Source organism: Halichoeres trimaculatus, unplaced genomic scaffold, assembly GCF_033239565.1.
Source record: "Halichoeres trimaculatus isolate MK-OKI-2021-1 unplaced genomic scaffold, fHalTri1.1 fHalTri1_scaffold_12, whole genome shotgun sequence".
NCBI classification, from domain to species: domain Eukaryota; kingdom Metazoa; phylum Chordata; class Actinopteri; order Labriformes; family Labridae; genus Halichoeres; species Halichoeres trimaculatus.
Genome location: NW_027437190.1, coordinates 8,093,449 through 8,119,366, shown reverse-complemented (window position 1 = coordinate 8,119,366; position 25,918 = coordinate 8,093,449). Strand labels below are relative to the sequence as shown.

Genomic DNA, 25,918 nt, shown 5'->3' with positions numbered 1-25,918 from the left:
ATTTGAAAGGTACCCGTCTTGTCACCCATTTAAAACATTTGGAACATCAAATTTAAAAAGAGCAGATAATTTTCATAAAAAGCAATAAAACATTTATTTTTGACATTTAATACGCAGTTGTAGTACTCATTAAAACTAAGCATATACTAGAAAATATTGTTACAATTATTACAAACCATCCAAATCTGTTTTCAGCAACATTTTCCACAGCATTACAACTTTTGTTCCATTGGAGTTGTCAGCTTGGCTTTGCTAACCTGCATCATGGTGCTACTTTAACTACCCTTCGACTTGTCAATTAAAACAAAAATATTAATTTCAGATATAAAATCTCCTTTGGATAGCAGACTGAACTGCTTTTCAGCTTTTGTACTTTCAGCATATGCTTGTATTATGGTCTGATTTTATTGTATTTCCGTATCTTCGGTGCATCCTACTGGAAGCTGTATATTCTGATTACTCTGTCAATGGATAAGCACAACTGTGGGGACCAGAGATAGTCACAGTGGAGAGAGCTCTCCAGTGCTGCAGGCTCTGAGCAGAGCTTCACTTTAACCCTACTTCATCCTTAGCTCATGTTTCTACTGACTCACTGTCCACTCACTTCCTGGTTGAACAGCAGTTGATTACCTGCTGTCAGTCAGGGTATCTACCAGGTTTCAGCAGTCAGTAGTGGACTGACAGGGTGCTGTGACAACAACTCACTCTGTGTGATAAGACTGTGATAAGGCTTCACTTAGAACTGCACCGCCACAAACAGCTCACCTGTATGACTCAGGGAACATTAAACCAGCCATAAACAGGTGGAAATATACTGCGGAGGAAAACGACTCTTCAACCAGGTCTATTAGATGTTCAACGTTAGGTTTATTTCTTGTGTGGGTGGGAGCCCTGGATGTCTCAAACACAGCATTCAGTCATCTACTGCCGTTCCGTTAAAAACACAACAGGTTTCTTTTAATTTTACCAGGGTGAAAAACTTATCCTTGCGTCTCAAATTTAAAGCAACATTCAAAAACTAAATTCAAAATGAACCGTGATAACTGTTATTTACAGTGAAAACTAACGCATCGTGCTGTAACAGGTGTTTCGCGCTGTTTATTATGACCAGTTTTTCATTTTCCCTGGCTTGTTTTCGTGTATTCAGTCCAAGTCGGGGTATTAATTTAATTGTATTTTCTTGTAAGGTGATTCTCTAATAACCTTCCAGTGAATCCTTTGTACGGCACAGCACGTGAGGCTCCACGCCGTAAACGTGCTCTCTTTATTTAAATTGCTAATGAGACTTTGTGTTTATGAATAATTATCTCATTCATGCCCGTTATGTAAGCGGCTCTTACCTCCGCCGTGCGTCTGACAGAGGTACGGAAACCTCCACACGTTCCCCAGACCCACCGCGTAAGACACGCACGCCAGCACGAACTGCATGGGGTTGTCCCAGTTGGGTCTTGCATCTTTTCCCATGTCTGCCCTCCGTTAATGTGTCCACGGTGTGTGAGAGCAGCCGAACCTGAGCGAGTCGCAGGGACAATACTGGAGGAGCGGGTCGGTGCCTGTGATTGAAATGTGGCCACACTGAGGAGGAGGAGGGTCCTTTCACAAGAGAGTTTTCACGAATAACTACCTCTCCCATGAGCCTTTCATTAAGGATTACTGCCAAAGCTTCATGGGAAATGTGGTTCTTTATAGATTTAACATCTGTAGACGCTCCTGTTTGGATGGAGGGATGGTAGAGCTCAAGTGCAGGGAGCAAATCCAGGGACAGAGGGAGGAACAGAGTCAGGTGAGTGAAGAGACATCACTTCAGTCATCATATGCTCTCCTATTTCACATAGTTCTTATCTCAAGGTGTTTTACCATGATATCAGCTAGGTGATTCATTTATTGCTAACGGCTTTACTTCATCATTATGAATTATTTAGATAATACAGATTTATTGGAAAAGAACAAGCTATAGAATAGCTTCAGTATACTCAATTACAAGTCCTAGATTTGAGCGTGGTAAGGGGCAGCATTGGATACACAACCATGTACAAAGAAGAAAAGAAAGTAAAGTCACAACAATCTGACAACAGAGACTTCTCTGAAATCTCCAAATGAAATATTGACTATGTGGCAGGTATTCAAGAGAAAAGTAGAATAAAAATAAAGACCGGATTTTATCCCTCTGATGCATAGTGGTGACTGCAGTGGACAGCTATGTAAAAGTCATTTTCTCCTAAATGTAATGGTCTCTGTAAAAGAACTGCATCAGCCTGTGTTAGGCCTTTTTATTTTTCTTAGGGCAAAAAAAAGTTTTTATTTTTTTTTCAAATATCAGATTTTTTCAGAAAGTTATGACCATCCATTGCAAGGTTAAAAAGCTTATCAGCAATAAAATATACAAAGTTACAAGCAAGATCAGAAGCAGGTTAGTATTAGTTATCAGAGGGGACTCAGAATGTCTAAACTGTGCATTAGCCATGAAAAACATTTTCTCACCAAAAAAAGACAGGGAATAGACACATTAAACACGTACACGTTCATCAAATTTAAATAGAGAAATGGTTTCAAACCCAGTCCTGTGAGGATAAAAAAAAACATTCAGGAGTCTCAGGAGTTTTTGTTCTAATCCATCAAGGACAGCGAGAGGCGGAGGCAGCTGTCACCGTGCGGTGGGCAGGTCTGGAAGATAACCAGGTGAATGTTTGATCTCACAGGCTCTTTAACCCAGCAGTACTCTGTCTCCTGAGGAAAGTCCAGACTCAGCCTTGTTGTCTTCACCTGAACCTGAACCACTGTTTTCATGAACTAACCCACTTTTCTCCCCTCATTTCTGCTGATGTTGGACTGTGCATCCATTCACAGGCTCCTTTTAACAGTCTGTTTTTATTGTGCTCTCAGATAACCATGCAGCTCTGTAACAAACGGTGAGGCCTGTAGTGATCCTTATGTAACTATAGTTCCCCACACTGTTATGTTATACCACAATATATATCTCTGAGATTAGAGGGGAAAACTGTTATGAAGTGAAAACTTACATCACCTTCTGTATTAAGTTTGTTGACATCAAGAACAGAGGAGAAACTAATCAGACCTGTTATTTCAGATTTTAAATTCTCAGGTCCTTACACCAGGACATGTCTCCTCTCCACAAGTTCTTTTTGTTTCTTCTTTTAAAACTTATTTCTGGAGTTTCAGCTTTTATTTCGATAGGACAGATTAAGATAGAGGCAGGAAATGAAGGAAGAAAGTGAGTGTCTTTCACTGAATCTTGTAAAGACTGAGAATTGATCCTACAACCAGCGTGATAAGGACTGTACCATCCTGTACATTCAACTCCTGCTCGACTGACTTCAAACAGAAAAGCACATGGGGAATTTTTCAACAGACTCTGTTACTTCTTTTCCACAAGAGCCCCTTGGTGTTAGTGCTAGTGCTTAGTTTGTTATAATCGAGTTCTTCAGAGTCGGTTTGGTTTCCCATTTCTCAAGGAGCCAAGTTGTAGCCACATCATTGTGTCACTGTAAATCATCAGTACATCACTGCATATGTTGTTGTTCTAAGTGTGGACAAAGAGATGGTGCTAAGAGCGCTTAAAAAAAGGCAGATATTTTTTTTTATTCTACGTTTCTTGTGGTGATTGTGACATTATTTTTCCTGACTGTCTGTAATACGGCTTGTACTCGTCTGTGTGTGTGCGTGTGTTTGTGTGCCCATTATTGCATCAAGGTGGATCTCTGCCATGTGCAAAACAGAGAGTAGAGGATAAATGTAAATGCAAGACCATGAAGCAGAAATGACATCCTGCCATGTATATGATATAAGCTATTAGTATACTGTAGATCTGACCTACAGGAGAGGCAATATATTGCTACTACAATTTTGCCTCTAAATCAAGTTTTTAATGTGGAAACACCAACAAAACAACAGCAGTTTTTCCTTTTAAGAATGACCATTTTTCAGTGCTGATCGTTGGTAAAGATAGCCCTGCCCCCTGCCCCTGACATAATCAGTGCTTTGCTCTTGCCCAGGAAAGTGCTGGTGCTTCCTAGGCACCAGTTTTGAGCACCTGGAGAAGTGCTATGTCTGTGGAAACACAAAGAACCAGAGCTAAGTCAGGCACCAACCTAGAACCAGCACTGGCACCAGCTTGGTTGAAAAGGGGTAACAGATCACTATGTAAGTAACAGTAAGCGTGGGTATGATGGATACTACATTTGAGGTTTTGGATAGTGCCTTCACAAATAATGCTGTTAGAGGACACAGACCAGACCAGCAACAGAGAAGGTATATAAATCAGTTAGGGACGCCCAGGACTTGTGGTCTGCATCCTTTCTGAGCTGAGTTACATTTGGGAGGAGGTGTATGTCAGGCCATGGGCGTAGGCTTTTACATCAGAGAAGGGTTATGCTGACTGATGGCACTGGCCGAAGCATAAACTTGATGCACAGGTTTAAACTCACTACCTGAACACACAGTCATTTCTCATTTTACTAACTGGTCTGTAAACACAACAGGAAAGAAAGTCTTGACAGGGTATAAAGATAAAAGATAAAGACAAAATATACTTTATTTATCCCCAAAGGGAAATTCATGTTGTTTGGCTCATCTTCAGATTAAAGAATTATACACTCTGATGGCTGCAGGGAGGAACGATCTTCTGTATTTCTCAGTCCTACAGCACACAGAAGTGAATGGTTCATTAATAAAGTCAGAGAAGTTAGGTATGGTTAGCAGGAAGTCAGAATGTTGCTGATGAGTTGTGCTATGTAACATGTCTGTAATTATGTCACCTGGAACATGTATGTGGGGCTCCACGCAGACAGTGACCTGTGCTGACCTCTCAGGTTGTAAACATACAGGGTCAGTGTGACACAGGAGGCAGGTGGTAGTGACATACATACAAGGATGTCAACACCTGTGCACATGTCCCGAACACGCTGACACCCACACAGTGTGTGAGTGAATGATCATCGTCATCCTCAGAGATACTTCATCTCTGAGCCCACAGAGTCAGCAGGTCCTGTTAAATTATTACCCTCTTCATTTCAGGCTGTGAGGATTTGTTTGACCTTTCACCTGTGATGAACTGAAGAGAGGAGGGAGGGGGTGTTATGAAAGCACAATTATCATAAACATTAGTCTGTTATTGTCTGTCCCTCTCAGCTCAGCTAACTGTGAGGTAACAGGAGGACAGACAGGTCACTGAGGGAGGTCCCCCTCAGTCCTGAAGGATGACACTAATCACTGAATCAACCCACTGTTCATTTCTTTAAACTGTCTCTTTGTACAGTCTGTATGAGTAAACCATTGATGGAGAGGTGTAGTAGACTCAAGATGAGCAGGTGAGCCATTCATAGGCCGGTGGCCTTCTCTCCAAACCTGCACATGACTGCCACCAAAAATTCAAACTACAGCTGCTGACCATGTCAATATTCCTGTATTGTTTTTTTTTTTTATTATGTATTATTGAAAAAATATCTGATTTTTTAATCTTGGGATGTTGTTTCTTTGGATCTTTTCTTTTCCAGCTTTTTTGTAACTACTTCTATTTTTTGTTTGTTTGCTTGTTTTTTTTTTTTTTTTTTTTTTTTTGTAGGACCTTGACTGGATTTGACTCTCCTGACATTTTTCCAGCTTCCTGTGTGTGGAATTGGACATGGTTGGTCTAAATCCTGCACACTGTCACATCAAGGAGGTTCCAGGCAGGTCCTCGAAATTTCTATAGCAACGGTTGGGTTTGGCCAACAGACTGAAGAGCAATCTTGAGTTTTCTCTGAGTGAGCTGAAAAGACCACTATGTCTCAAAATGAGACAGTGTTAAGTTCACATCCGTTTTTTTAATTGCTCTTGACTCTGCATTACTTAATTTAATTTGGTAGCAAAGACTGCAATGATCTGTAAAATACACTTCACAGTTGGATCTCAAAGTCAGCTGTTTTGGTTGTTCTCAAAGAAAATTTCTGCTGTTTTTTCATTCTTTGTACAAAACTCCATCATCCCTTCGTCTGCTGCTGCTGTAACTGCTGTTTCTGTCACACTGCCCATATTTGCTTTGTTTATCTTTCTGTACTGCTTGTCTGTGTTTGCCTGCTGGCTGCCTCTACAGCACTTGAGTACTAGACTACATGCTATACATGTACTTTATGTTTTATATGCCTTTCAAGCGCTCATTTTCCCTTTTAATATAATATACTTAAAAAAAATTAAGTCAATTGATTTAGATGCTTGATGTCCCCATATCATGTGCGGGGCAGAAACAAACAGTGGGATCATTAATTCAGGCCTGCTTAAATCCCTCTATTCCCCCATATTTCAGGACAAGATGAGAGGACAGTTTCCCTCCTTGTGTATCTCATCTGTCTTTTAACAAGCCGCTCAGTCCTGTGAAGGGCTGAATCAGTTGAGGGGGGGCAGAGTTATCAACACATACACTGTGGGTGCAATCCTCACCGCCTCCATGCATACTTCACATTTCCACTGACGATTCTCCCCTGATGCGAGTCAGTGACACAACCAGCTGCCAGGGTTAATAAACTACAACATGCTGATTTTTGCTGCAGTTACCATTAATTGCTCTGTAGCAAACCTTCCATTTCTTCCTAGTCTTGAGAAATGTTAGAGAATATATTCAGGAAAGTGTCTCACAGTTTTCGATAAATCTGAATCAGAGATAAGGATGCAGTTTGAAGAAAGAGTTTCTTGAGCTGGAGTCAAGATCATTTCCCATTATGTGTTAACACTGTCATCTATGTGGTAATGACCTTTTCTTACCCTATAGATCAGCAGGGACATCACAGCAGCACTGCATTGTGGGAGACTAAATTATTCAGTGCATAGAAAGAATCCAGATATTACACCAGTAGAAGTGTTAAAGGGGGTGTTTGATGACACAAACACAATTAAAGCAGTTATCTAGGACAGGTTCAGTCAAAGACATGAAGCTTTAATCTGTGGATGAGATCAAGAGTTGAGTCTGCTCCAGAGAAACAGACTTTTCCAACTGCTGCTGATGATTTAAAGGATGCAGAAAAAGAAGAATCAGGCGTCTGCTGGTGCAGCCGACAGAAGGAATTCCTTTACTCCACCTCATCCATCACTTCACCACATCACCATTTCACAAAAACTCAAACAGACATGTAACCCATGAAACATTGACCAAAGCATGTGCACGGTCAGAGCTCATCGCCCCTCACACTCGGCTCCCTTTAGTCTCAGTTGACTGCTTCACGGATGTAAAACCAGCAGGAGGCTTCTTTGAAAGTCTGTTAATGCTCTGCTGTTACATAACAGGCCGACAGAGAACAGAGCTGGTGTGAATAGGTGTGAGAAACCAGAGTTCAGCACTGTCTCAGTAAGAAGCAATCCAATCTCTGATACAACTCCTGGCAAAAACTATGGAGTCAGCAATCCTGGAGGATGTTCATTCAGTAATTTATTTATTTATCTTTTTGTTGGAAAAAAAAATCAGGTCATCTGAATGCCACAAAGCTTAAGTTGTTAAAAATGGCAACTGTCTGTCTTTGAGAAACACTTAAAGAAAACGCAAGAAAAAAATGTGGTTGTCAATAATTCATTTTTTAGATTGCAAGAGAAAATAATACAAAATCCCTCAACTCTAAAGAAAAAAAAACTATAGAATCGTAAAAAAAAAAAAAAAAAAAAAAAAAAGCACTACAATACAGTAACTCTAGTACTTTGCTGCACCACCTCTAGCTTTTCTAACAGCTCTCAGTCTCTGAGGCAGACTTAATCAGTGACAATACTCTTCATCAATGCTGCTCCAACTTCCTTTGATTGCTGATATTTGCAGGCCATGACATTAACCTCATGTGTCCTTTTTTAATGAAAATGTCCACGTTGTTACTCTGTGGTGAGACGCATCATCATCTTGAAAAATTATGTTTTTATTCTCAATCATTGTTTCACTTGATAAAAACAGAATGGTGTCAAAAATGTCAACACAAACTGTTGCATTTATCGAAGGTGTAATCAGCCATCTCCCCTGGCGTGCCTTCACCTGACATGCAGATCATCGATGACTGTGGACATCTCTTCCTCAGGCAGTCGTCTTCATAAATCTCATTTTTGGAACAGCACTAAACAAAAGCTCCAGAACAACCACCTCATCCAACGCAGATTCATCACTGAATATGACTTTCACCCAGGCATCCGTGTTTCCTTTATGTGGTTTCTTACAGTTCAGTCACAGACATGGACTCCAGTTTCCGCCCATGTGTTCCTTGTTTGTTTTGCTGTGATTTTTCTGTTTTCTACATTGCTTTAATTTTTCTCTCTTGATGCTTTGGTGTCTTCCCTGGTCTTCAGTGTACTCGCCTTTTACAACCTCCCCATGTTGTTTGTACTTGGTCCAGACTGTAGACACAGCTGACCTTGAACATTTCCTGATGATTCAGCTTCTTAAAGAAGTTTGATAACCCTATCCTTTGTTTCAGTCGATGTCTCTGTGTTGGAGCCATGGTTCATGTTAATCCACCTGGTGTAACAGCTCTCCAGGTTGTGAGCTGACTTTTTTAACTGCAGACTGATGAGCAGATTTAATCTGATTCCATACTTTTCCCTCTGCTTGATCTAAAAAAGAATTTGTTACTGATTACCTCATTATTTTCTTGATTTCTTTCAATGTTTCCATTCTAAATGACTCTAGTTTTGTGGCATATCAGTGATTTGCTTTTTTCCCCACAAAATTAAACAACTGAACAGACATCCTCCAAGATTCCATCATTTTTGCCAGGTGTTGTAATTAAAGGTATGTTGGACCAAACTGCTTAAAACCAAGGACGGAGCCAGGGTTTCAGTTCTCCAGACAAATTTTGGCTGGGCCTTAAGTTACAGAAGTTTGCAGATTTTTTTTTTTTTTTTTCTGTAAAAATGGTTGCTGTTTCACCTTTAATTTGCATTTTTGAATTATAAGCTGTAAGAGCAACCATGTTGTTGAACCACGGTTTAAAAAAATGACCAAAATAAATAAATAAATAAATAACACAGTTAAATAAAATGAATAAATGAATAAATAAATAAATAACACAGTTAAATAAAATGAAAAAAAAAACAACAAAAAAACAAAAACAAAGCATGGTTAAATGAAATGAAAAAAAAATCCACAGCCTCTCTCAAAATAATGTTCTGATCCCACCCACATGAAGATGAATTTCTTAACTTTTTTCCCCAGCAGGCTAAAACGTGGCTCATTTCACAAAGACAGAGCATCTAACACGAACAAAACAAACATGGAGTGACAAAATTTTACCATGCTCCTTTTTAAACCAACTTAAAAATATAAAAATTATACGAAAAGTTAAGGGTGGGCCTGGGACCCTTGGACCCACCTGACGCCGCCCCTGGTGCAAACCAAGGCTGAATCCAACTAGAAGTTGGAGCCACAAGACTGATTTCGAAGTTTAGCCTAAAATCAACCCTATTATAACCCTATTTGCTGTGCAGCTGATCACAGCCTGATGAGCTGCTCCCTGCCCGGCTGGATGAATTTCTGTGGAGGCCTTGTTAAAAAATGAACGATATCTTTATCGTTTAGGAGTAACTTATGCTGCCATCCAAATAATATTTTTCTGAGAAGACCTTACATATTTCCAGAAGACCATGACAAACCACATTTTGAGTGTTGAACAACAGCATGGCTCTATAGTAGATGAGTCCAGGTGCTAAACTGACCTGCCTGCAATCCTGACTTGTCACCCAGTGAAACCATTCAGGGCAGCATAAACAAAAAAAACTTAGATGCTGAATTAAGCAGCTGATTCCTCAAATTCTGTTTTCAATAACATTTTACACAAACTGTTTTGAATTGATGGTTGAAAAATATTTTGTTTTCCTGTGGCCTCAGTGATGATGCTGACTGTTGGAGTTTCAGATATTCTCCTAATAACGTTGTGTTGGTAATCCACAGACCTCCCTGTAAAGTGTTTTCACTCAGACTTCTCCCAGCTAAAGAAACTGTTCCACATACGCCGCGATGCTCAGCCGTGCAGGTCACTGTGACTCTCAGATGGAGCTGCTTTTGTAACGTCCCACGTGTGGTGTCTCGCTGTGTCCCACTTAACTGTTGTTGAGTCCCCACATACCTCAGAGCGTGTTTGTCAGGGCCTGTTTGGGGCCACGGTCTCAGCAGCCGGCCTCTCGGTCCACAGACTGAGTGGACAATATGAGTTAATGCTGCACTGTAAAAAATAAAGGGTCAGAGGTTAAAGGCTGCACTGTACTCCACGTCTGCTCAACTGAATGAGCACTTAAAGAACTCACCCCTAAAGAATTCAGTCAGTCTGGGTTTCTTAATCCCTCCTGACGGACCCTTCAAGCAGAACGACGACTGCTCCTGCTGTTTGATTCCATTTAGGCCAAAAACATCCTGACAGATAAAAACTGGTAGATTATTACGGTCAAGAGGAGGAGGGCTGGAACAGCAGGGGGCGGAGATTTAACGGAAACTTTCTCAGGCAGACCCCGACGAGTCTTTAACACAGTCACAACATGTCACTGTAAATGAGAGACTGGCTTCTGGTTGTCCAGAGGTCATGCTGCAAACTAAATATCACAGGTTTAGATTTTTTCTTCAAATAGCGTTGATATCGTACCCTGTGTGCAAAATCACTATGAGTGGACTGTGTCCACAGAGTTCTGCAGCTCTGTGCAATTTGCTCTTGTTTTGCGTCGACCTCATGGGCTGTGAGCATCTCCACCCTCTGCTGCACAGAGCTCTGATTTGTCCACATACTGATGGATGAATAAGGAAGGGACACGTCTTAGTTTACCATAAAGTACATTAGTGCCAGATTTGGCTCTGATTTCTTAATGACAAACCTTTCTACTTGGAGTGACTTAACAAAGCTTGTCTGGGTAAAAATGCATCATTTACACCGAATTCAGTCTGTCTCTACACTCAAGGAGAAGTGTGTCTGAACCGTAGACTGTATAAAACATGGATGTAATCCCCCGATGTAACCCAAGGGACAATGAAGCAAATCGGGAATAGCGGCCATACTGGAAGTGGCAAGGGCCGTCAGTCACGGGTCCTGAGCTTGTGCCTCTAATTGGGCGGCTTGCGATTTCAATATCCTCTGAACCACCAAGTTAGAAAAAAAATCACCCCCTGCAGTGTGTGCTGATAGTGAAATAAGTGATTTAGACTGGAGACATATTTTGAGCCAGGCTGTAAACAGGTTAATTTCCGCTGTGAAAACAGCTTTTTTTGGCTTGGCCTGTTTGTGACTTCTGGTACTTTCTGGAGGCAGCCTCAAGCGGACACTCGGGAAACAGCAGATTTTAGCACTTTAGCACTGTCTCATATTCTTAGACCAGAGGTTGTGGCTTGACCTAAACTGGGTCTAACTGTCAAGAATATTGGCTAAAATATACGTCATAGTTAGCCTCTAAAAGTTATACATACTTTAATGAGCATTTATTGGTTTTATTCTAACTGTCTGTGTCCTTTACTTCAAGTCAAAACCATACCATCAAATATATTTACCTCAGTAGCTACTATCATCAAAACTTACCTCGACAGGACTTCTAGACTTCAAATCCAGAAATGTGGTCTCGCAGGAAATGCTGTAGGCTGAAGTAGTGACAGATGAAAATCAAATGTGCTTAGAATTGTTTGCACATATGATAGCCTAACACTAACACTAACACTAAATAATCCTATGTTTGCAAATGTGATATATAACCCTAACCCTCACCCCTAATGTTAACCCTGACCTGATAATTTCAAATAATCCAGAGATGAATTCCCATGAAAATTTTCAGGAAACTTTCCTAAAATTTACTGCCCTTCGCACCCCTACCACTCACTCTCAATAAGCAATGTCCATCTTACTAAAACTAAGAGTGAATAACACTAACTGACTGCAAAAATGGGAAGGATGGTTTATGTCCAAAGATCTGATTCCCACATGTAGCAGACTATATAAAAAGAGGTGTCAATGTATTTCTCCCCAGGGGGTGTCAAAATGGACAAACAGTTTCTGACAGAAGCTTGAACTTATGTCACCATCAACCAACAATGTAACTCACATTGTGGAGGATATCTGCTGCACACGGGGCTGGATCGGAATCAGATGAACACCTCTGACCCTCAACGAGTGTTTTATTGCCCTGGAGGTCTGTGTGGCAGGATCCTGATGGAGTGTTTGGGCCTGAGCTCGCTCTGCTGGAGGTCATGTGATGCTGTGAAGCCAAGTTGCAGCTGCACAGCACAGGAGAGTCTGTTTTCCCTGGTTCCCCACAGACCGGACACTCTTCTGTCCCAGATACGTCCCTCTGTCTGTGAGGCGCCACCTGGGTGGTAGAGAAAGAGGCCTGGAAAACAAGATGTGTGGTAAATAGAGGGGTTCTCTGGAGGACCAGCGTGTAGGGAAGAGGAGGAGAGGGGTGGACAGGTGTTGTGACCAAACATGGTACAAAAACTCTGACGGATACCAGCACAGTGCTTAGTTTCCGTAAAACAGGACTGTTCTTCTACAGAGTTGTGTCCCTGTGAGACGGACAGCTGAGGCCACCAAATGCCCTGAACAGGACAAGGAACAGGGGAGGTTATTTCAGCGAATGTTTCAGCAGAAATTTAAAGAGGAAACTGTAAAATAAATTAATCTCTCCCCTGTGAAGAAGAAAGCTTGTTTCTGTTTCCAGAGAATCTATACGGAAGACCCCCCCCCCCCCCCCATGATGTCATTGACAGGATTCTGCAGCATAGCGTCAGTGGACACCATGCTGACAATGAAGACTCAATGTAACTTTTATCTAACCAACAGGCAAAGAGAAAGAGGCAGACCTTTAATTTTCTAGCTAACAGATAGAGCATATGTCCTGTCAGTCAGGTCAGTGGTGCCAAACTCGTAATTTCAATATCTTTTAAAGTACTGGCTCTGGTGAAAAAAAGTACTTCATGGTATTTCAATTATATGCATTTTTTTCAAAAGTATATAGAAAATGTATTTACACGAATTGTACTTTTTGTTAATATATAAAAAGTAAATTAACATCATGCTTTCACGCTAACACTTTTAACACACTTTAGAATAGTTACACTTTAATGCACTTTATAGAAATATATTACACAAAAATATACTTTAAGTAAAAGTCAAGTGTATTGTGTGTAAGTGTACTAATTTAACATTTTTTACAAATACTTTTTAAAATGTACGCTTCAAATTTCATTGCAACATACACTGAAAGCATATTTTGAAAGTACACATTTTAATATCAAAACTGTAACATCAAGTCGGAGTGCATTTTGAGTTATATTTGAATTAATTATGTAGTTATTTGTGCTTTTACCTCAGGACATTCTTTTGGAAAGTGTTCAATAGCATTTCTATGAAAACACACTCGTCTTTCAGCCTGTGGTATACTGGTAATGAGAAGAATGTGCAACAAAAAAAGTATAGCAAAGTAATACTATAGTATATTGATTATTAACTGCTGAATATGCTCTTTTAGTATTTGGAAGACGCCAATAGTATAATTGAGCATATTATTACCACAGTAGGAATATACTTAAAAGTACAAAGCTAATATATTTTTAAGACACTAAAAATAATCCTAATGTATTTCAAATACAACCAAAATACTCTTTAATTTAACTAAATAAACATTTATTAGTACATATTAAGTTTAATACTTAAAGTATATAAAACATACTTTAAGTTGTTCCATTTTAGCACATAAAAGTACACTAAATAAACTTTAAGTTGAGCTTTATTACAATTTAATGACAATTAAAATATACTAAGTGCAAAATTAGTTGTTCCAAAATAGCATGCTTTAAATGTACAAATCATAAACAATCTTAAAGTATATTGATGATAAGTGTAGCTGTAAGTATGCAAAAGATGCTTATTTTTAGTACACTTTTTTCAGCAGGGGAGTTGAAGAAAAGTTAGAGTGTGTGCTGTTAGAGAAATGAGCTAATTAGACTTAAATCTTGTTTTGTACCGGCCAGAACAGAAATATGTTTATTTTCACAGTCAGCTTGGACATGAATCTTTATGGGGACGGACTGGGTTCATTTTTAGAATGATGTTTCTGGATCTTGACACACTGTATGGGGTGACTTTTTAATTTTGAAAACAATATTAATTTTTTTGCCCATTTAAGGGCACAGCTGACATGACTGACAGGCAGGCACACTACAAAGGCAAAAGGCGTCTACCTAATTTCATGTAACTCAAATGAAGTAAGATCAAGTTTAGTATCTCTAATGTAGCCTCCATGGAAACTTTGCATCAGAAACAAATGAGTCAAATATTCAGAAACACAGTCCTGTCCAGAAATTCCTGTGTGGACGGGATTGTGTTTAAAACAGAAAAAAAAAAGCGTGTCATATGAGTACCTGTTTACGAGTCCTTCAGAGGCCTCAGAAAATCACTAATCACTGGATCATCAGAAAGGATGATATCAAAGTACATATCGGCATCAACCCTCTGAACAAGCAGGACCACAGATCCATGGTAGAACAGCCACTCCCGAGCTCTTTCAGGTTGAACTCCTGTTATCTGTTGGTGTCATCTGGTGTTTGTTATCACTTTCATCTCTATCGTAGATCTCCAACAGTGTCACAGATTGTTGGGTTGAAAGTCTCATGATGTAAGTCTGTGGCTTGATTGGAAGAAGACATAAGGTAAAAAGCCAGAAGTCTCCAGAATGTTTCAAACCTTCTGAATATGCCTGCTGGTCTTTGGTCGATATTCAGAGAAACATTTAGTGATCTCTTGTCTGTAAACTCTCAGGGCAAGAGTGTTTGGAGTGGCTGGAGGGTTCCCCTTGTATCATCTTGACTCTCTTTGGGGTGTCTATAGCTTCTTGTCTGACAGTACCTGCGTATTGTTTTCTGTTTCTTCATCATTTTTCCTTTGTGATGTCATACCGTCATAGGTCGTGACATTGCTGATAGGGTTAATATGTCTGATGGAAAACAATGAACAAGATCACAAATATGACATTTCACAGAGCTTCACTGGAGCAGCTTTGAGTCTTTAATGTTTCCCTTAGAACAAATTACAACCACTAACTTAAAGTGATAGTTTAAGCTCAAAAATGCTTTTAATACACGTTTATTACCATGGGTATGAAAATATTTAATTAGACTGCTTGTGTACAGGAGCTGATGTTAGATGAAGTCTTGGGAACTGATCTACTCGTAACTATTGGGTAGAAATTTTCACCAAACAGTCTTTACAACAGATGGTGTTATAGTCAAAATTAATCTGCTTCATATCGTCTTCCAGCTGTAGTCTTCCATTTATTCTGTTCTCCCAGGTCTATCCTGCCGCAGTGTGATCTTTCTTTATCACTGTACTGGCAGCTCTTGTGTTAAATCTACAGTTTAACACTGTACTGTTTGGTCATTCCTATAGAAGAAAGTGGACCTGGTTCCTGCTAGCATCACAGTCTTGGTAATCTGGTAGGTTCCTGTCTTTGGCTCTCCTGACCCGCTCCAGATCAGCCATCATGGGCAGAGGACCTTCATACAGGTTGGTCTTGATGGCTCTCAGCTTCTCCTGGTAGTCCCTAGGCAGGCCATTCTGCTGTGCTCCCATCACAATCACCTGCACAGGTGAATGAAGCAGGAGTGTTGATCATTTGTTGATCATTCAATGATACTCCACGAATCCCTATAATTAGCTCCTTACTGTCTTACAAAGTATCCATGTTCACATCCAAAGAGGTCACCTATCTCCACATCTGTCCGTCCCCCTTCTGCATCTATATATGTATCTTTATCTCCATCTCTAATTCTATCTATCTCTATCTCTATCTCTATCTCTATCTCTATCTCTATCTCTATCTCTATCTCTATCTCTAATGCTATCTCTAATGCTATCTCTATCTCTAATGCCATCTCTGTCTGTATCTGTACCTGGAAACGATCCCTTCAGAAACATTTCCAGCTGATGTCTGGAGTTAGGTATGGACCATCATACAAACATTTGTGATGGTGGATCTTGTTTTTTTAAAGATAAAGCAGAAAAACTGTGCCTAGGTTGGTTTAGAAAAGATGTCATTGTGTATTTAGTCCAGCAGGGGGCACCCTGACTCATTAGTTTACAAATGGTCCAAACAGGGATTAATTAACAGGGCTAAATGTTCTTTGCTGAACTTGAAAGCTTCCTCTGGATGACTTTTTCAGGGTCTTATTGGAGGAACTCATCAGGAGCAAAATGAGACGTTCTGCACCACATCTAGCTGCAGTGTGACCTGTGTGCAGGAGTCAACTTTACACTGAACATGGCATTAGACAGAGAATAAATGTCATCTCTTCACCCCCGAACCATGGAGCCCATGAGAGTGTTTTAGGATGATACAGGGGACTGCTGCACACCACAGGGGACAGAGCTGAGAGCACAAAGCCCCCCTCCCTGTGTGTGTGTGCGTGTGTGTGTGTGTGAGTGTGTGTGTGTGTGTGTGTGTGTGTGTGTGTGTGTGTGCGTGTGTGTGTGTGTGTGTTTGTTTGTCAGACATGCTGCAGCTCTCATATGTGCAAAAGAACAATCTGGTGTTGAGATGTGTGAAACATGACAGAAGGGGTGTGTTTGTTGTGAACCCATGAACACAGAGTGTGCGTGGGATGTGTGTATCTGTGGTGGTGGGGTGGAGGCTTGATGGAAAATTTTCCTGATGCTTCACCCAGAGAATGAATCCACAACTCATTCATGATACTCTTGTTTTTCCCGATTCAGCGCAACAACATTAGGCTGACAGGTTTGACATCACAGAGGGGTGTGTGTGTGTGTGTGTGTGTGTGTGTGTGTGTGTGTGTGTGTGTGTGTGTGTGTGTGTGTGTGTGTGTGTGTGTGTGTAGGTGGGGTGGGAGTATTCAAAGGTCATTACAGCCTAAACAGGTCACAAAGGTGGAAACACAAAAAAATCTTATGATCCAGATTTGAAAAAAAAAAAAAAAAAAGATATAGTAACAGATAAGATAAATGACATATAATAACTAAATAACTAAATAAAACTAAAGAAAAAAAAAATAGATAAGTAAGTAAATAAATAAAGAAATAAAATTAACTAAAGGAAGAGAAAAGTTATTATATGTCCTAAATCTCTGTACCTGCCTGGTGTGATGTGATTTTTACACACATTTTTTTTTACATTCACAGCCTGATCCACTGAACGTTGAGAATGCAGCGAAGGTGTCTTACCTGCAGGTACTGAGGTGACGGAGGAGCATACACACAGCTGTTCATGATGTAGGTTCGACAGTGAAGATCCTGATCTTTATTCTTCACTGAGAGCTCAACAGGAGTGTACGCACCTAGTGTCACATTCTCCTGACTGTGTCAATGACAAGAACAGAGAGAAGAAGAAGATAGAGAAGAAGAAGAAGAAGAACAACAACAACGCACATGCGTGGTAAGAGTCATTTTAGGAGGACTCCTTCAGGGGAATCTGAGAGGAAAAGGACTCAACCATCACCTGTCCAGGGACTCCAGGTCAGACGTGTTCATCCTCCACACCACCCCCCACACCTCGTCCCCAAGGCTGTGCTCGATGGTGGCCACGCCGCCATGCCACCGGTCACTGGCCAGGCCTTTGTAGTTCCCAAACACCAGTTTGAAGTCCTGGAGGGGGACAGGTCACAGGTGAGAGCACGCTCAAAAGAAACGTGCAAGGATCACAGTGATCTGGATCGGAACAACCTGATCCTGTTGTTAGCTTTTAAAATTAATCAAATCCAGGCTACTAAAGCTCAGAATATGACCATAATGCTGTGTTCGAGGCAACCCGTAACTCGTATGTTTCCCAGTTAAAATCTCCGAGTTCCGACCTGAAATTGTTCTGGGCAATTTACGACTTTGGTTTGAGCGCAAGGAATTCTGGGATGTAAAGAAACCAGCATGGCAGAAATTCTTGGTCATTTCAATTACCAAAGGAGCCTGCAAGTTCTTTATTTAAGTAAAACGGAGGAGGGGAAACGGCGCATGAGGTATTTACTTTATATTCACAGTATATGTTGTTATTGAAGGGTGAAGGTGAAGGTTGAAGCAGTACCCTTATGGTCAGGGCTTCATCCAAAAAGTACAACCCCTGGGGGTACTGATACAGGGTATGGAAGAGGGTCGGGTTCTCTCCTCGTTCAGAAACCCTCCCATCTCCTCATCTCGATACACTGTGTTTGAAGAGGAAAGCTGATTTCAGTACAGTAGATAAGTGCATGAATTATGCTTATGATGATAATAGCATATCAGGCACACAGTCATGCTGAGTAAATTCTATATTACATTGTTTATTTTTATTTTCATTTTAATTAGCCTGATCGAGTTCTGAACTTTTACGTCAGCTAATGTTAGCTATCGTTAGCTAGTATTAGCTATTTCGAGTCAGCGTCATATTTGTCCACCTTCTCGGACACATAACAGATTATAGTATATAATCATGTGTGTAAATTGTGATTGCAACGTTGGAATTTACTTTACATTGTTGTAAAGTCTTTTTCTCACCATGTGTCACGCGCAGCACCACCGCATCCATAGAGGCTGCCATATTGTTTTGGCACAGATGTGACGTCACAAGTCGTAACTCGGAGTACATCGATCTGGTACGAGTTCACGGGTCGTAAGTTACGACTTCTACTGCCGTTCCAGGGCATTTTCACGAGTTACAGGTGGGAAATACACGAGTTACGGGTTGCCTCGAACGCACCATTAGATCGGCCAAAGGGGGCGCCAGACTCCACACAAACAAAAAGATCCTCTCAGCTTCTGTACATGAAACAGTTTGATGATAGAGCTTTTTGGTGAAATGTTTTTGCGACACTATCCTTGAATTTTTCTACAACCCTGAAATAGACCTCATCCACTCTGCCTTTTGAGTGATACATTCAAGAGTTAACGTGTCAGATCTCTACAGGATAAACGTCAGCCTAAAGCTGTTGTTGTTTAATCCACCTTAAAGTTTTCTAACCTCACAGGTCAGTTTTCCAGATCCTGCTCCAAAACATTGAGCATCACAAACAGAGGGTTCAGTCTGACAGCGAAATCTTTTTTCTTCTTCTCTTTGTATAGTACTAAATAAAATGTAATGTAATCCAATAGTTTAAAACTGATCAGATTACGTCCTCACACCTGGGCTCAGGTGTTTTTCTGTACCTTGAGCCGGGCGACACAGTGGACTGTAGCAGACGGGTTCTTCAGCTGGAGCCGCTCCTTCAGCAGGTTACTGCCATAAGCAAAGTACAGGAATGTTTGGTTATGTTCCATAATGTCTCTGCCAGGAGGAAGACAGGAGGTGATGAAGATAAAGAGGAAGAAGAGGAAGGTGATGGTGACAGAGGAAGAGAGGCGAGCTGAGCTGAAGCGTTTAGAGGAGCAGAGCTGCAGAGTGACAGAAGGCCTTCCAGCACTCACACACCATTATCATGTTAATCCTTTACACTAACGCTGAACCCTATTCTCACACACACACACACACACACACACACACACACACACACACACACACACACACACACACACACACACACACACACACACACACACACACACACACACACACATACAAAACTCTGTTTGACTCATACCAAAAACACTGAGTCACACACCCTCTGGCTGGATCCTCTCAGCTGACACTGATTCGGGCACTGACCCAAAACAAAAACAAAAATAAAGTACTTGAACACTTCATCCTATTATAGTCATATTGATAAATTACAATATCTAAGTACAATGATATATGCTAGTAGTTTTACACCACTCCGAGTGAAAACCAGACTCACTATCAGAGTCAGGTTTATTACCAGAATCACAGACATGAAACTGTGATGTTTGTTGGTTGAACATACTGTGCATGATTTTATTTCAAACTAGTGATTTTATATGCCATGAAATATTTTAACCACTAGATGGCAGCACAGACTCATAGAGATATAGAAGTAAGGGGACGTTTTTATAGGGTTAGTTTGTTGATGTGTAGTCCCCGAGCATAGCTCACCCTAAGTTGTTACTTTGAACAGACATGTAAAAAGTCAGGCTCGGGGACAGTCGTGGCCTTAGGTCCATTTTCAAACAGTCCCCAGCTTTCATTTCAAAACCCTTTAATTTTGTCACTGAAATTAGTCAAGTTCTAAATTACGTGTTCATAATAATAATCATACATTTTGTTTGAAACTCACTTTAAATTGTTACTGCCAGCCAGGCAGATAACAAAAAGGGAGGCAGCACACAACAGAAACTGTTACATTTGTTTATTAACAAAACCAAAACAAAACCCCATGTATATGAAATGTATGAAACCCAAGTTCAATATTGCCAAACATGTGCATGTGTTAAAGTCTATGTGGTGGATGATGAATGGAAAGCAAACTGGGAGAGAAGATGGCTGTAGAGGCCGACCAGGCCCTGCTGAGAGAGACACCTGGAAGGCCTTTATGCCTTCTGGTGGCCCCGCCTCTCTCAGGTAACAGCCCCTCCCAGCTCAAAACTCCACCTCCTTCCAGAACTGCAACAGAGAGCAGAGTGATACAAAGGCAGGGAGGAAAGGAGGAGAAGGAGAAGCGGGAGGGGTTGTCACAAAATTTAGAGCAAATCTCAAAGTGCTACAGATATATGTATAATACTACTTTTTCTTTTTTAAGTGCAGAAGAACACTTCTAAGAGTACATCCAGAACTACATTTGGACTGTGCATAGGCTACTTGTGTGGAGCTAAAGCTCTGAACATTCTGCTGAAACTCAACAAATCTTACAGCTGACATCGTTAATTGTAATTTTTATCGTGATATCATGATGTTTGATGAACATCCAGACTTTAAAAAAAAACACAAGAGGACACATAACTTGATTTAAGTTTTAAATGACTGAGAAAAGGAAAAGAAATGGTGCAGCAGATAGTTTAGAGCAAGGTTCTCAAAACTCATGCCATGGAGGGCCGAGAGGCTGCAGGGTTTTTTTTCCAACCTAGAACTCCACCAGCTGATTTCACTGATTAGTCCCTGCTCTCTGCTTGAAGGTGAGGTAATCAGTGAAATCAGCGGGTAGAGTTTTTGGTTGGGAAGAAAACCTGCAGGCTCTTGGCCCTCCATGGCACGAGTTTGAGATCCCTGGTTTAGAGTGTAGGGCAAGAAAAAAAATGGGGCTAAAAATGTCAATTCGTTTTCATTTTCCAAAATAAATTCCTATACATCATTTCTTTATTATTACACTTTTCAGACTCCCCAACTTTTTCTCATCAAATCCGACTTCTTTTAGCCTGGTGTTTACTTTATGTTTATATTTACTGCTTCATCAGTGAAATTGGCTCCAGATGAAACATGAACACATCATCATTTTCTGCTCTCTCCATGGACATCTTCTTCTCCTCCTACTGACTGGAGGTGGTGTCACCATTGTACTCTCCTCCTAGTTCTCCAGACATAAAGCTGCACTTCCTAGCGAGCAGGTTAGCTGCTCTCCGTAGAATCGCTTGAATCACTGCTCTTCAGGGATACAGGGATTTCTAGGTGGGCCCAAATGGGTCGAGGTCCTCTGTACTGTTGTGACTGATTTTCAACAGAAATCACTAAATGAAATAGTTCTCAAACTGAGAAATCATGTGTTGATTTCAGGGTTAAATATTTCAGTCAGACTTACAGGATCTTTACCTCCATTTGTACATTATTTATTTTCGCCCACACTTTGTCGCCTCCAGCGTCTGTTATTGTTGCAATTCTCCAACACAGTAACCCATTAGCCCCATCCCATCTTTGTTCAACATCTTACCAGAAAACAACCCAGGAGACGTCAGATCTGATTGGAGATATTTATTACAAACAAACACAGCTTGTTCAGCCGCCTCCGTCACAGACCGTCTACAGTCACATGTTGCATAGGTTAGATCACTTCAATGTCACATGGAGGACGAGGTGTTTCAATGTCTGCTCAAAGCTCCAGGATGCTGCAGGATCATCCACTCAGTGATGGAGATGTACCAAAGCTTTAATATCTGGTACAATGAGTTCATCTGGGGTGTGACTCTGATTCATGTGTTCAAATCTCTTCAGTATTAATATTGCTGCTTCAAAGAGTGACTTAGGAAAGATTGGTTTTAAAAGTGAGAAGCTGAAGATTAAAATAATCCTGATCTTTACACTTCAGGACAGCATGTTGAGCTTCAAACCACAAACCAGTGTATCTACAAAGTGACAATCATCACACATCAGGCATCCACACACTCATCAGCTTCTCTACTTCTCCTCTGTCCGATGAGACTCTGTTTAAAGAGCGGTACTTTGAAAAGTGGAGGCCAAAAGAAAAAATACATCACTAACTCTGGATGTTTCACAAAGCCTGTCTGAGGTGGCAGCAGAAAAAACACATTTGAGATATGTGAAACGGCTATCGTGGTTACAGTTTGAAAGCTTCATTGTTTGTTCTCAGTAGAAGAGCCTCAATCAGACAGGTCAGTAATATTTACGATGATTGTCAGACGATGTCCCATCATCCACACACATATATGTACAGGAGCAGGGATTGTTGAAGTGACATGACCCTGTCTGTCCCTGTGAAGGGAGATTTAACCATGAGACTACAGAGGAGCTCAGTGGACTCACGTGCAGCTTGCTCTATTGGCAGGGTAAGTACTGGGTGAACAAAAAGTACTGGGTAACCGGTCTTCTCCACATCACAGGTCTTTGTATTCTGCACTCAGGTCCCAATGAATAAAACAGTGTATGACTAACTGAACAAGCTTACAGCTTTCTGACCAATCAGACTTCAGCAGGCTGTGGTGCCTGCAGGAATAACATTCAGTGTGGAGAGCAAAAGCAGGAGGAATCCAGATATCTGCATTAAGAGCTAGATCACACTTTTACGCTCAGACTCAAATCTCAAATATTCTGCGTCACTTAAGACAATCAGCGTTCAGATTTCCTGACATCCTGGAATGCATCAGAAATTACTGATTCACCTCCATTCAACAAATAAACATTAAGAAAGTTAATTTTCCTCTATTTTTGAGGATTAGATTCTGACTAATCTGCATCATAATGTCATTATTTCAGCAAACTTAAGATCTGTTAGTTACAAGAAAATCACAAATTTTCAGCTTCTTTCTCAGCTTCATCCTCCTGAAGGAAACCATAGTGGAGAATTTGTGTAAGTTAAAGGGGCTGTGAGGACTTTCTCAGTGATCTTGAAAAAGTCTCACCTCTAGTTATATGCCTGATCATAATCCACAGCTTGAAATGAGATTATAAGCATCAATATAGGTTATTTCAAAATGCTGCCTCTCAGCTTCCTGATCAGGTTGAGCAGGACCAGATTGAGTCCTTATGACAACACCATGCCAGCTGACAAAGTTAAGCAGTGAAAAGAGAGTTTGGTGTTTTTTTTTCTCTGCTGAAAATGGTTTCTTTGATTAATTCTGTAGTGATGGTGGACGCTGGAGTTGGACTGTCAACAAGAAAAAGGACAGAAGAGTAGGAGAAATCTAAACAGTGGGGTGCTAGCTCACAGGCTAAAGGCTAACACAAGAGCTAAACTGTTTGTGCTAATGTCAATTCCAACCCACAGTCAGCAGTTATTCTGCAGTGGTCTGTTCAAACTTGAGAGTCTATCAATAAAATGAAGAGTGAGGTTATGTTAGCTCTGATTGGTGGATGACTGGCAGGACATGACCAGGATTTACTAACGTTTCACTTCTCAGAGCACTGGGTTGTGAGAGGTGCTAAATATAGCCGGCTATAGTTAGCACCTCTTGTCATGTTTCAAAAGCTCTATTGTCCTATTGCTCTACGTAACTGCTGATACCTGACCTCGACACGTTGAATCCAGTAAAATGTTTTGAGCAAAGAAAAGTAGACTTAAAAAGAAAATCCCATCTCCCTCTATCTCCAAAGCAAACACACACCTCAGCCAGTCATATCCTCACAACAGTGTGGAGCAAGTGCTCAAGAGAAGTAGAGTCTTGATCGTTAGAGCTACTTCTAGTGCTAGTTTTCCCAGAAACTCATCACAGCCTCTTTAACATTTACAGTGAAACAGAGACCCACCATCATTTGTTAACTTAACTGTAAACGATGGAAGAAGAAGTCTCAGCTGGAAGTTGTCTAATGCTAATCACTGACTTTAATAATTAAAAAGAAGAGATAGGAAGCATCTGTTGCTAATTGGAGAGAAGCTAATCACTGCTACCAGAGCCTTACCTCACTGTGAGACAACAGCTGATTGACCGATTTCTCTCTCACACACACACACACGACCCACACATGTGCATTGCTGTGAAAACTGTACAGTGAATTGTGCAAAATTGTTGTGACCGTTACTGTTGTTCACGACGTTGTGCAGAGAAGTGACAGATCCAGCAGCTGTAACATGAGCGAGTCTGGAGTCTGCTTCTTCTTCTTGAGTTTGTAACACTTAAAATCAGCCTCATCCCTCCTCTGAACCAGCACGTTGCTTATTGGACGTCACTATGAGGTGGTTCATTGTCCTCTGCTTGTCTTTGGCACGTCTCCTTCTGGCACAGAGTCTCAAAGTGTCTCAAAGTGTCTCGTAATGTCTCCCTATAATCTCATCGTCTTTGGCCGGCCTTCAGACTGCCTCTCTTGTCGTCCGGGTGTAAATATCTCCTCCTTCTGCTCCTGTCAGTGAGCTTTCCACAGCGGGTTGTGGTACACCCAACCTTCTCCCTGTACACACACAAACACACACACACACACAGGAGGAACAAAAGACACAGTTGTTATTTGACTTTCAGGCTCTATGAGACAACATGATGACACTGACAGAGGCTCTCAGCCTGAGGTGATGTCAGAGAAAAATGGCGTCAATGTCCTGAAGACAACAACATGAAAAACTGATCAGTGGGGCTCGTTGGTGTCTGTCTGACCTCTTTAATAAAATATTTGGGGGTCCAGGGGGTCTTGGTGGTGGATCTCTCTTTGCTCTCCCTGCGTTGTCTTTCCTCCAGGATGTGTTTGTGCTCTGTGGCTGAGTCCATGTTTCCTGCTTTTAGGGACGCCGTCACATGCTGCCAGAGACGCCTACACACAGAAACAGACGACAAATGTTATTGTTGCAGCTGTTCATACACACCAGGAGAAGCAGTTGTTACTGAGTTAATAACTATTGTGGATCCTTGATAAGGTACAGGCTCAGAGATCAGAGGGTGGCTCTGCAGTGAAGCTTGACTTTCTTTAAACTCACATCCTGGTCAGGGTTATGGTTCAGGTTTTGCTTGATATCCAGAGTAAAGTTCCATCATTTCACAGTTTGATGCCAGTCAATGACACTCACAGGCCAAACAGATCTTCAGCTGATGTATTAAGAAAGTTTTAGCATCACATTTTTAACATGTACAACAACACAAAGATGTACAAATACAGTGACACACTGATGGCAAAGAATACAGATGATAGAATAGATGAGCCAAAAGTCATTCATCAGAAATTAAATCAAATCAATGAACCCATCAGATGAATGATACCTGCTTAAAGTGATACTCCGGGATGGAACAAGTTGGGTCCTATCACAAGGTTTAGGGCAGAAATTACCCCTACAGCAGTGTTTTTGTGCAGCAGAAGCCCGCACGCGTGGCGTGCCAGATATAAACAAACAACTCGAGCCTTATTTAGCGTTTAGGGTGTTTTTGTGTGAAAGTAACACGCTGAAAATTCTCTAAATAAAGCGTGAATGCAGACCGATATCAGATTTTTTCGGTGGGAGTCCGTTTATTTGTGTTTTTGGTCAAGTAAAATATGGCCCCAGAGGAAACCGTCAGACAAGCAGGGAGGGGGTGTTTGGTGTGAGCGCTCTGGGCTTCTGCTGCACAAAAACACTGCTGTAGGGGTAATTTCTGCCCTAAACCTTGTGATAGGACCCAACTTGTTCCATCCCGGAGTATCACTTTAAGAATACCTGCTTGAATTCGCTTAAGAAGTAACATGATCTTTTTTCCTCTAATTACTGCAGCAGAGCCAGATG

At 41.0% G+C, this 25,918-nt stretch overlaps 3 protein-coding genes across 3 annotated transcripts in view; all 3 read right to left on the bottom strand.

Annotated features, from left to right (window-relative positions):
• The window catches only part of slc6a20 (solute carrier family 6 member 20), a 14,985-nt gene extending 13,423 nt beyond the window's left edge, over positions 1 to 1,562 (bottom strand). The window contains exon 1 of the mRNA XM_074683917.1: positions 1,341 to 1,562. Within this exon, the coding sequence (XP_074540018.1) occupies positions 1,341 to 1,464 (124 nt within the window). The 5' untranslated portion in view covers positions 1,465 to 1,562. The remainder of the gene's footprint in view (positions 1 to 1,340) is intronic.
• Positions 1,563 to 15,368: 13,806 nt separating this feature from the next.
• On the bottom strand, positions 15,369 to 19,380 carry ggctb (gamma-glutamylcyclotransferase b). Its single transcript, XM_074684267.1, is given in 6 exon segments — positions 15,369 to 15,566; positions 17,163 to 17,295; positions 17,437 to 17,582; positions 19,110 to 19,262; positions 19,265 to 19,332; positions 19,335 to 19,380. Coding segments are annotated over 6 exon segments (744 nt in total).
• A 2,414-nt stretch (positions 19,381 to 21,794) lies between these two features.
• The window catches only part of LOC141800766 (oxysterol-binding protein-related protein 10-like), a 55,231-nt gene continuing 51,107 nt past the window's right edge, over positions 21,795 to 25,918 (bottom strand). The window contains exons 11-12 of the mRNA XM_074683543.1: positions 24,825 to 24,978; positions 21,795 to 24,624 (exon numbers count right to left, since the gene is read on the bottom strand). Of these exons, the coding sequence (XP_074539644.1) occupies positions 24,580 to 24,624; positions 24,825 to 24,978 (199 nt within the window). The 3' untranslated portion in view covers positions 21,795 to 24,579. The remainder of the gene's footprint in view (positions 24,625 to 24,824; positions 24,979 to 25,918) is intronic.